This window comes from Schistocerca gregaria, chromosome 2 (assembly GCF_023897955.1).
Source record: "Schistocerca gregaria isolate iqSchGreg1 chromosome 2, iqSchGreg1.2, whole genome shotgun sequence".
In the NCBI taxonomy this organism is placed as follows: domain Eukaryota; kingdom Metazoa; phylum Arthropoda; class Insecta; order Orthoptera; family Acrididae; genus Schistocerca; species Schistocerca gregaria.
In genome coordinates, this window is record NC_064921.1 from 679333632 (window position 1) to 679346287 (window position 12656).

At 43.3% G+C, this 12656-nt stretch overlaps 1 protein-coding gene across 1 annotated transcript in view; it reads left to right on the plus strand.

Annotated features, from left to right (window-relative positions):
• LOC126334751 (uncharacterized) overlaps nt 1–12656 on the plus strand; it is a 475549-nt gene that overhangs the window by 289906 nt on the left and 172987 nt on the right. Inside the window, exon 3 of the mRNA XM_049997319.1 lies at nt 9609–9693. Coding sequence (XP_049853276.1) covers nt 9609–9693 — 85 coding nt within the window. The remainder of the gene's footprint in view (nt 1–9608; nt 9694–12656) is intronic.

The window sequence follows — 12656 nt, forward strand, 5'->3', positions numbered from 1 at the left end:
TAAGTTCTAGGGGACTGATGACCTCCGATGTTAAGTCTCATAGTGCTCAGAGCCATTTGAACCAGTATGTGCTTGGTGCACAGTAGGGAGATCCTCCCTTGTGGTGGTCAGACGAGATCGACTCTGACTTTGACTAAGAGTATGTCTGCCTTCGTATTCCCACATAGTCCTACTTTAGGCCAACATTACATTGCCAGGCATCACAAATTTGTATTTGTATGTTTCCACCAGCTGTCCAAGCGCAGACACAATATGAAACCCCTTTAAAATTCTGTCAGGTGGTTGATGACGTGTCTGGAGCTACTACGTGGCGTCTAGGTGTCCTTCACACTGAGCCTATGGCGTGTACGTGTACGATGTTTCATTGACATTCGACCATGTCTTCCGAATGCTTCACTTCTTTCTGCAGGCAATGTATACTTCTTCATTTGTGTGGCAATGTTGACGTTAGCTACTGTATAATTATTTAATGTGTTTTAAAGCCGTCTTTGCACCTACTAAAAGTGTGTGTTCATTCTATTTTACGCGTTTCGATTTACTCATTTAAAATATCATCTATGATCTGCAGTTAGGCGTATTTATAATATTGATTTTGGTTCTAGATTTAAAAAACAGTTTCATAAACTATTGAAGTGATTTATCCGTAAATAATGCAAAAAGCGCAATATATGAAAAAATAGGCTTTAGTTGCCTATGAAACGAATTATTTTTATATCTAGAACCGAAACCAGAATTTTTAATATGTTTGATACAAGACCACTGATGTTGTTTTAAAATAAAAATAAAATCTTATGATAGAATGGATATACGTTTTTAGTATTTGCTAAAATGGTTAAGAAATACACATACAGTCTCATGATGAGGAGTTCCCTGATCGCTACAGTCGGTCGTTGGTGACCGAGCGGTTCTAGGCGCTTCAGTATGGAACCGTGCGACTGCTACGGCCGCAGGTTCGAATCCCGCCTCGGCATGGATGTGTGTGATGTCCTTAGGTTAGTTAGGTTTAAGTAGTTCTAAGTTCTATGGGACTTATGACCTGAGAGGTTAAGTCCCATAGTGCTCAGAGCCATTTGAACCATTTTGACCGCTACAGATACACACACCAGTGACTTTTCTGTAACAGCTGTTCCGTCTTAGATTTCCTGACCTGTTCTGCTTAAAATTAAAATGAAGCTATCGCCGGAACGCAGGTTGATTTGAACAACGCAGTGCCTTAGCAGCGACGGTCCTAACTGTAGTACGCTCTTGTGTTCCTCCTGAGCCGGTCCGCTGTCGACACCTAAAGATACTAAGGCCGCATCTCTAGGCAAGGCTTACGTCAACGTCCCATTAGACGGCAGCAGAGTCGAATTATGAGGCTATAAAGCCGCGTGCGTGGATTGGCTCATGGTCTTATCACTTCAAGCGAATGACTGTGTTAGTGAGTTCTGTGGGCCGGGGGAGGGGCTGTTCTCATGTGGAGCTGCTGCCGGGTGGTCGACGGAGTGTTACCGTGGACGGCAGCCCGATGGCACCATTTATAGTATATGCTTGCAGTGTCACATGAAACCAAAGTGGAATTTCAGGTTATGTCTTCAGTCATTGGTGTGAAAGCGCTAGGGTTGGTGGATCAGCTACTCTTCCGTCGAGATTTCGAGCTGCACCACTGGATGTGCTGTTTGGATTATCTAAAAGGACGGTCAACAAGCGCAACCAGTACAGCATGGGTCATTCGTTAATTAGCTGAATTCCGTCATATTGCTTGTGGATTTTTCATAGTATGAAACGGAGGAAGAATGCAAACCAATGGACGGTAAGCTTTACAGTTTAGTACGCAAACATTTGTCAGCTTGTGCTATTAATGTACGCCACTAATTAACTTTGTTCATTACTATGATGGTGTTTGGGAGTGTTTGTATTAAAGTTTCACAACGCGAATGGTACACTGTGTTGTCAGACCGTTCACCAATCTCTTCAGTATTTGATTTTGGCTGAGAACTGTGGTGTGCGTACTGTAAGACCTTCGGTACACACACCATCAGATTATTTGACTTGTCGCTCTAACAAACTAGGCGAGTGTCAGCAATATGTCTCGTGGTCTTATCGTGGCGTGTTTATCTTCTGCCATTAGGTCAGACGATAGAAATGCCACTTGCACGCTTAGAGTAGCAGTTTGACGGTGACCAACTTTAATCAGAACTTGATTAATTTTCACGCACTTTATTAAAATAATAACAAGCATAAAGATTACGTAACTTGATTCTGGATGCTGTTTACAATTGACAGTCTGAGGTTCCTTTGGTCTTGGTATGTTAATCTTATTCTCACATATGTCTGATACTTGATAAAGTGTCTATTCATTTATCTTCATGGCTATGTACAGGAATATGGTAATCTTAATAGGCGCAAACTGAAACTTGACTATAGACTGGTACATACAAATGTAGAACTCGGACAGACTGGTACAGACTAATGCAGACTGGTACAGACTGGTGCAGACAAATGCAGACAGACTAATCGGAGGTCTGTACACTCGTTATAGTACCTCGCGTGTTCATGTATCACTGCGCGAGTGTGATCCGCGAGGAGAAAAGGTTCTACATTAGCATCAATTTCATTGGCTGCATTAAATATTAATACGCGGATCGAAGGAAGCAGAATTTGGTCTGTCTCTAAGGCAGCGCCGTCTGGTAGTGCAGAGACGGACGAGCTCTGTGCCTGCGCTGTTGTGCTTAGCGGGGCGCGCTCTAGTGGGAAAGTTGTGTACGCACTGACTACGTGGAATTATGTACACAACAAGGACCGTTAAGAATTTTGATTACTCATTCTGGTAGTTTTTGGTGCAGTGTTTTTACATCTATATATGACCAGGTACTTCTTTTATTCCTAAAAGATTTAAATATTTTAAATTGCTTTAAAAAGGAAATATAATACACCTTTGCCCTTAGTTAAATTTCATAATCTGTTTTTCTTAGAGAGATGTTGGCTAGGATATGGCTCATTTCACTCTAGGTGCTTCTGAAGTTATATTTGAAGAGTTTTTTTAAAAATGTTTTTATGTGTGGTTTTCTGCTAAAGTATTAGTAAAACCTTTGTTATTGAAACCATATTCAAGGGTTAAATTATTGTTCAATGAGGGCCCTTGCTTTAAGATCTGCTCTAGGCCAGTACTTGCTGTTCAAATTATAATACCCAAAATGTTTCACTGCCTGTTCCAAAGGGGCTTCTGTGTAACATGTTCCTTTATTTTATAATGTAAAAGATTTTATCTGGTTATTCTGTTTTAAGACAATTATTACAATTGTTTTTAGTGTATTTTAGTTCAGTGAATATTGTGGTCCTCTCTGTATAATAACTGATACGTGGTTGAGAAGTGGCCATGTTTGGAATACTGGAATCTGCAAAGGCTCTTGGAACATGTTGCACACATATTTTAAGGAAATGTTGTTCATTTTTGGTAGCCTTTATTGTTCTTAGTAAAATTTTTAAGCTGGCAGTTTACCCAAGAGTTACTTGCTAAGAATAAAATTACCCTGTATGTGCGGTTGGTACATTAGACTACCCAATGGAGTGTGTTATCTTCAGGTAATTTTAAGATAACTCACCTCGGATCTCCAAACCTAAACCTACAACTGTGCATGAACACCAGCGCAGCTTAGCGTTATTCACTTAGAAAAATCGTTGACAGAGCTGAAAGAAACAAAGATGAGAAAAAATCTTACCACCAACATGAGGACTGAACTCTGCAACTTTCGGCTCTTAAACCGATACGTACCCATTTATGTACCGAGCCACACTCAGTTACATGTTGTTGAACTAAATTGTTCAATCCATGAACTCAGTGTGTCTGTCTGAACTGCGTCGTCATCAGTGCTAACACACACTGTTGCACTGCTGTCTGATTAGGCAAACGTCGGCTATAGTCGGCCAGCATCGTGTTTCATTGTTTGTCTAGATGTCAGTAAATACTGAAGCACTGCGGGATTTTTGTAAAGCGAAGTTTTTTCTTCTCATTTTTGTATAGAGTTGCAAGCTTCCTCATTGGACAGAAATACGTTTTGGTCTGTGAAATTACACACTTCCGCGCTAGTGGCTTTGTGTGATTCTCAAAGGCATGAATGCAGAAGCTCTGGCGGGATTCGGCTCACACGCTGCACGTACAAAGCGCAAGCGAATGTTTCATATTTAATCGTGGAGAAAGGAAGCCAGAGTGGAGGTCTGCTGCAAGCGAACTGGGAAGCAGACGTCATTAGCATCAAGGAGCTGTGCCGAACTTTCTTTTTTTTTTCCTGTCTTGAAGCCACGGCAACAGTGATAGGTCAATAGCTTTTTTTACAAGACATGTAGACAGACTAGAGTAAAGCTGTCAGTTTTACACTATACATTGGCTCAGTAGAGGCATACCTCATGACATGTTCTGTAAAATTAACGAAGAAATCGCCATATTTGTGGAAATGCAAAGTAAGGCTCACTACTCAACGGATAATGAAAGAAAAATGCCTCTCTAAGGCTTTCTCGCTACGACAACGAGGCTTCTTAATAGTCAGCTATGTCGGTACAAACCATTTATTATTCCGTCAGTGGCAGACAAAAAATGGTTCAAATGGCTCTGAACACTATGGGACTTAACTTCTGAGGTCATCAGTCCCCTAGAACTTAGAACTACTTAAAACTAACTAATCTTAGGACATCACATATATCCATGCCCGAGGCAGGATTCGAACCTGCGACGGTAGCGGTCACGCGGTTCCAGACTGAAGCGCCTAGAACCGAGACAGTGGTAATTAAAATGTTCTGCGGTGCCTCTCCTGGAAATTGAAATAAGAACACCGTGAATTCATTGTCCCAGGAAGGGGAAACTTTATTGACACATTCCTGGGGTCAGATACATCACATTATCACACTGACAGAACCACAGGCACATAGACACAGGCAACAGAGCATGCACAATGTCGGCACTAGTACAGTGTATATCCACCTTTCGCAGCAATGCAGGCTGCTATTCTCCCATGGACACGATCGTAGAGATGCTGGATGTAGTCCTGTGGAACGGCTTGCCATGCCATTTCCACCTGGTGCCTCAGTTGGACCAGCGTTCGTGCTGGACGTGCAGGCCGCGTGAGACGACGCTTCATCCAGTCCCAAACATGCTCAATGGGGGACAGATCCGGAGATCTTGCTGGCCAGGGTAGTTGACTTACACCTTCTAGAGCACATTGGGTGGCACGGGATACATGCGGACGTGCATTGTCCTGTTGGAACAGCAAGTTCCCTTGCCGGTCTAGGAATGGTAGAACAATGGGTTCGATGACGGTTTGGATGTACCGTGCACTATTCAGTGTCCCCTCGACGATCACCAGAGTTGTACGGCCAGTGTAGGAGATCGCTCCCCACACCATGATGCCGGGTGTTGGCCCTGTGTGCCTCGGTCGTATGCAGTCCTGATTGTGGCGCTCACCTGCACGCCGCCAAACACGCATACGACCATCATTGGCACCAAGGCAGAAGCGACTCTCATCGCTGAAGACGACACGTCTCCATTCGTCCCTCCATTCACGCCTGTCGCGACACCACTGGAGGCCGGCTGCACGATGTTGGGGTGTGAGCGGAAGACGGCCTAACGGTGTGCGGGACCGTAGCCCAGCTTCATGGAGACGGTTGCGAATGGTCCTCGCCGATACCCCAGGAGCAACAGTGTCCCTAATTTGCTGGGAAGTGGCGGTGCGGTCCCCTACGGCACTGCGTAGGATCCTACGGTCTTGGCGTGCATCCGTGCGTCGCTGCAGTCCGGTCCCAGGTCGACGGGCACGTGCACCTTCCGCCGACCACTGGGGACAACATCGATGTACTGTGGAGACCTCACGTCCCACGTGTTGAGCAATTCGGCGGTACGTCCACCCGGCCTCCCGCATGCCTACTATACGCCCTCGCTCAAAGTCCGTCAACTGCACATACGGTTCACGTCCACGCTGTCACGGCATGCTACCAGTGTTAAAGACTGCGATGGAGCTCCGTATGCCACGGCAAACTGGCTGACACTGACGGCGGCGGTGCGCAAATGCTGCGCAGCTAGCGCCATTCGACGGCCAACACCGCGGTTCCTGGTGTGTCCGCTGTGCCGTGCGTGTGATCATTGCTTGTACAGCCCTCTCACAGTGTCCGGAGCAAGTATGGTGGGTCTGACATACCGGTGTCAATGTGTTCTTTTTTCCATTTCTAGGAGTGTACTTAAACCTAACTAACCTAAGGACATCACACACATCCACGCCCGAGGCAGGATTCGAACTTGCGAACGTAGCGTAGCGCGGTTCCAGACTGCAGCGCCTAGAACCGCTCGGCCACTTCGGCCGGCATGGCAGAAAAGTCGTTGTGACAAACGATATATGAAAGGCATAAAAAAAAACCGGCAGGAGGCCTGTAAACAAAAACTTACGCCTTTATTTTAGAAGGTTTAGCCAGCACTGTTGAGACACTTGCCTCACTGCGATACATGGCGATGAATGACCGATCTCAAAAAATACCTGGTGCTGCGTTGCGGAACAGTTCCGAAAAACTGCTTGTCGCCCTCGTGTGAGATGAAACGAAACGTTTGCCTCGCAGGACTTTCTTCAGCTCACCAAAAGTGTCGTAAACGCAGGGAGACAGGTCAGGACTCTGTGGAGGGTGACTGGGGACCTCCTTGCACAGCCGTGGAGCGGAATGACCCGCAGGTGAGCTGACATTGTTGTTTCAATTTGATCGCTTTGCGAATGGTGGTAAAGTTCTGAGAGTATAGTTGTGCACTCACCGTTGTCCCATGCTGCAGGAAGTGCTTAAGACGAAGTGCTCAAAGACGAAGGTGGGCATAACATTTACTGCACATGCGTTGAAGGCCTTGAAATTTTTAGGTGAGTTAAGAAGTGAATTGATTCGCCCTTTCCACGCAGGCCTGGCAAATATTTTTGTGGTCAGCCAGAAAGTGATGGAGAACATATTGACCATAGTTTCCAGTCTGCACATCTACATTCTTGTGCAGCCCTCTGAAAGAAATGCTTCTGTTCTCTATTTTCTTAGCGGGATCAGGACAATGATCATAAATGAAGATTTAGAGTTCTAATTGATACATATATTTAGTAAAGTTCCTCACGCACAAGATGAAGTACTCATTATGTTCAACTGACAGTAAATCTCTCTATCTTAAACAGCACAGTAAGTATTTCAGACGCAACCTCTACGGTAAGTTCCTACCAAATTGTCTTTCGCCCTGACTACTGGTACTCAAATACTCGAAATAAATGCTCGCCACAAAAGTGGAAAGTAATGGTCACCACTTGCCATGTAAAAATCACGGACGGCACACTAACAGTTAATTTAGCGAAATCTAAACTTCCCAGGACGGCGTACAGTCGTCGCTAGTTCACTATGCATTATTACAGAAAATACGCGTTTAGTAACAGTCTGTCCCTGACGTCATTCGTAGCAGCGCGCACTCTCGCATTTGACAGACGCGGGTCTTACAGTGGCTGGGTGCGAAGTGAAGCCTAATCTGTATTTTTTTCCCCTTTGAAGTGATTTCATTCCGCTGCTCCATATGGGCACGGGTGGGCTGTCAGTGGCTCAACCGCCGCTCTTCAGCCGAGCCGAACCTAGCCTTGCCTCTCGGCCTATATTTATATATGTTGCGCCTTATGCACACGGCAGCAGTCTCTAAACAGCCGCTTTGTCGTGCACACCATCTTTAATAAGAAAGTTATGAATTAATTTAGAGTATTCTAAAGTTTTGTATGCGTATAGGCAAGGTGGGCGAAATCACAGAAAAAGTTTCAGCACTCTTGCGTAAAAACTTAACCTTCTAGAATTTTTAGAGTGGAACTGACAGTAAATCGTTTCCTCTAAACTATAACTTTGAGAAGTTCTATTGGTTATTATTAACACTACGGAGCCGAAAATTTGTTATAGCTCCATTATTTGAGGGGGTAGGACGGCAAACGGGCCGACTTGGAGCAGGAGAGGCATCATTTTAATAACCAGTGTCTATACTTTTACAAATATATTCATAAAACTATGTCAGCATCACCAGGAAGGATTCAGGATTCACACTCATTGCAGTGGAAGTTCGAAAACATTACAAAATAATTTTATACTTTTTCTTCATAAGTAAGAGAGATCCTTAGATGAATTTTGCACAGCATACATACCATACTTACAGTTGTATGAAACGCTAGAATTTATTTAATTTATGAAAAAACAAATGAGCTGTTACGTTTTAAACTTCATGATTAGAAAAATAACACATTTTTTAGTTATTTTCCTCAATTTTTACCACAGTTTTTAATAGATTTGGAAAATTCTAAAGTTTCATACACCTTTAAGTACAGTTTGTATGCTGTGCAAAATTCATCTCAGAATCTCTCTTAGTTATGAAGAAAAGTATATCTATAGAAACAAATGCTGGCATTAATAAGAGAAAAAATGATGAAATTTCACATGTAAAAATTATTTCGTTATTATTTTCGAAGTTCCACTGCAAAGAGTGTGAATTCTGAATCCTTCCTGGTCATGCTGACAAAGTTTTATGAATTTATTTGTAAAAGTATAGTCAGTGGTAATTCAAATGGCTCTGAGCACTATGGGACTTAACATCTGTGGTCATCAGTCCCCTATAACTTAGAACTACTTAAACCTAACTAATCTTAGGACATCACATACATCCATGCCCGAGGCAGGATTCGAACCTGCGGCCGTAGCGGTCACGCGGTTCCAGACTGAAGCGCCTAGAACCGAGACAGTGGTGATTAAAATGTTCTGCGGTGCCTCTCCTGCTCCAAGTCGGCCCGTTTGACGTCCTATCCCCCTTAACAGGTTTTATTATGTGCTGTAACCAAAATGTTCTAGCATTAAAATTACATATACTTAATCTACTACAAATAAGGACTTTCTAGTTCCAAATTTAGTTTTCCTTAAATTACTCGAAAACTATTAGAGGTAGCTTAATGTGGCCACGTAATTATTAATTTTATGTTGAACTGATGCATCATACAAATGTTTACATTACTAAGTCTAATATTTAGCGCCTTCAATATTTCTTAAAAGTATGGATTCTGACCACAATTTTTATTTTATCATGTTGAGATTTGCACCAGTTAATTTTGACATATATTGGGACATTATGAACGATTTCTGGCTTTCTAGATTTATTACTCAGCGCCACTCTTGTTTTTCTCAGAACCATGCATTTAGGAAAACTATTGATTTAATCACTCTAAGACTTGTATTTAAATCATTATTACATTAAAGTAAATGTTGACAAAGTTTGAAAAAACAATTTTAAATTTTTATTTTATTCTCAATTAAGGTGCAATACTTGTGCGCTACGCGCAGATACGTTATGGTGACGTGGCGCTACTAGCAGTGAGCTGGGATACGTGCCGACACACTTGCTCGCCTCTGTATCTCATAAACGATACAGCGCCTGTTTCGCTATCGCTCTTAATTGTTGTACGTAGTGTACACTAACATTCAAACATCTTGCACCATTTTACACTATCGAAGTTTGACTTCAACAAGATATCCTGTATATGAATAATAAAAAAAGTCAGTCTGCATCTTGTGACAAGTTTCACAACGTGTTGGTCTCCGGTGTTTCGTAGGCTGGCGGCTGCCACAGGAGGGGGCGCCGGCCGCCGCGGGCGTCGCAGGGGGCTCCCTGTCCGCCGTCGCCTCTGATCCGGAAAGGTAAGCACTGCCACGCACCACTTCGACGAGCGCCTCTCCTGCGCTACATCACGGCAGTCCTCTCCCCTCCTTCCGACGCTGCCTCGGTGTCAGTTCCCTGTGCCACGATGGATTTGCACCATCGCGAATAATACAAGGGGACTTCAGAAAGTAATTTACATATTATTATGGAAGCATAAGTAACTGCCGTCAAATGCCACATTGCAGTTCAAAGTGACACAGATGAACGACACCATTTTTCAACATAGTCACCACTGTAAACAACAGTCGCAAAGTCCTACCAACCGTTCAGTTCGTCGACGATAAAAATCCTCTTTTTGGTTACAGTGCCAATCGAGAACAGCTGCCGGCCGGAGTAGCCGAGCGGTTCTAGGCGCTTCAGTCTGGAACCGTGCGACCGCTACGGTCGCAGGTTCGAATCCGGCCTCGGGCATGGATGTGTGTAATGTCCTTAGGTTATTTAGGTTTAAGTAGTTCTAGGTTTTAGGGCACTGATGACCACAGATGTTGAGTCTCATAGTGCTCAGAACCATTTGAACCATTTGAGCCTTCCTTCGCGATCAGCGTCACCCAAGTCTGTGCGCCCTTGGTCGAATTCTTGGAACTGTTTCACGACGGTAGGGCGCGACATTTCGTATACTGCCGGAATTTCGCGGTGAATATGTGTACAATTCAGACGCTCTGTCTATAAGAATCGTACTGTCCCTCCTACTTTATCTTTGCAGTAGGTTTGCAGTTTCCGCGCCATTTCACTGGCATACTGTGACGCATTTTTTAACTGTGCCTTAGCAGAAACCTCTTCTGACAATGCACTGCTCTGGTGGCGAAGTGATCTTAGCGCTGGGAAACATGCGTATCTTACTTTTGATGTTCTCAGTATTAATTAATCTATGGTTTGTTATAAACTTGACAATCCAAATGATCTAAAAGTCAAAATCAGTTCAGAAAATGTTCGTACCTTATCTGAAATCTTCTACGGCTATATGCTTTACTTGGCCAACACAAAAATTCGTCAGCTACCCATGTACGACATCGGTGACCAGCTCAAACAAAAAAAAAAATGGTTCAAATGGCTCTGAGCACTATGGGAATTAACTTCTGACGTCATCGGTCCTCTAGAACTTAAAACTACTTAAACCTAACTAACCTAAGGACATCACAAACATCCATGCCCGAGGCAGGATTCGAATCTGCGACCGTAGCGGTCGCGCGGTTCCAGACTGAAGCGCCTAGAACCGCTCGGCCACCACGGCCGGCCAGCTCAAACAAATACGGCTAAGTTGGCACTGTTACCTTGTCATCAAGACCAAAAACTCAGTTGAAGGGGAATACTACTATATTTTAATCACGGTTTCATGTACGTGAATAAGTTACGGTACATAACAATGTGAATAGGGAAGTCTGTGAAGTTTCTGCTGACGAAAAAAAAAGCGTTTGACAGGGTTCGGTCTATTAAACTTCTGTGTGTCCTGAAGAAGATCGGAATTAAGGGAAAGGACAGGAGGCTCCTAAGCAATGTATATACTTCACACAAAAAATAAAGATAGGAATACGATGTGATATGACAGATTGGGAAAGGAGTTAGACAAAAAATTATCTTTCACCCACTCTGTCTAATATACAAGTAGCTGATTTAGTTATAAAAGCTTCTGACAAAGTTGTGGTGTACCAGTAGGCCGAAAGATAGTAAAATACATAAGATTTGCAGATGACACTGTATTACTGAGTCAAAATTAAAGAACAGAGCATCACTGAGTTACTATTTTTCAATCTAAATCCTTTTCATTTGACTGCCCTTATATACAAAACAAATCTTTAGTGGCGCTGACTCGTACTTGGAGGTAGTACGCTTCGTATTCCCAGTTGACCATTCAAATGTAAGGGTTTCGTTGTTTTCTTAAGTCACTTAAGGCAACCGGCTTTGAAAAGGTCAAACTCAGCTTGCCGCCCTCTGCTTATACAGTTTTACCCTGACTCTACTGCCTTTCATGTCGACAGGTCAGCAAAATATTATTCCTTCCTGTCTCCTTTATTATGGATGCATCAACTGGGCGGACGGCGATTGTTTATCCTCGGATTTAAGTACTTCACGTCCGATTGTAATGCAAGATACCTGGTGCCATACAAAAATCAGATAACTTCACGACCATGACCTACTAAATTTTAAACACGTCGTAATAATATAAGCTCATTTCGTGCCGTCTTGGTAACTGACTTGTCTATTATTCATAAAAAATGCAGAGACATGTACAGCTAATAATACGTCTGGATGGTAGGCTTAAATCCTTAACTCTATGGCTATCTTCCGAGTACTACGTAATTGTTAGTAACTCAGTACGACAAAGCATTCTTCACCATGAGATACAATATGTAAATGTGGTTTGCCCTATCATGCCGCTATAACTTCGCCTATCACTAAAACTGCCACCCACCCCCACAGCTTCATGAGAGGTATATGATACGTTACCCTTCCATCCCCCATCCATGAACAATGTTTCGCTTTGTAAGTGCAAGGGTTTGTTTCGAAGGTAAGGGCGTAAGGGTTTCAAAAGACGACGTCGCACCAACGGACGTTTTATTGTTAAGTCAGCGAAGCAACTGGGAATCAAGTGCTCAAGTAACCGTGGATTGTCATAATGTTCGAGAGTTTTTAAGAATTTATGGATGTCCATCTTATTGCCTGGACGAGGGTCTTCAGCTGATATTATATGAGGAAAAGTGCCACCACAGCTTTATCTTGAGAACATACTTATTCTGTCAAACGACAGGTTTCGGCGGCACGCCATCCTCAGATGCCACTACTGCCGAAAGAGTATTCGATTTCCTTGGCACATTTTCTATTAGATCTTTGTTACTAGCCCACGTGTGATAGTAGCAAGGATCGCGCAATGAAAATAAAATAAACTTCCCGGCCGCTATTTTGCCACTATTCTCAGAAAATATTTGCTATTCCAAAAACATGA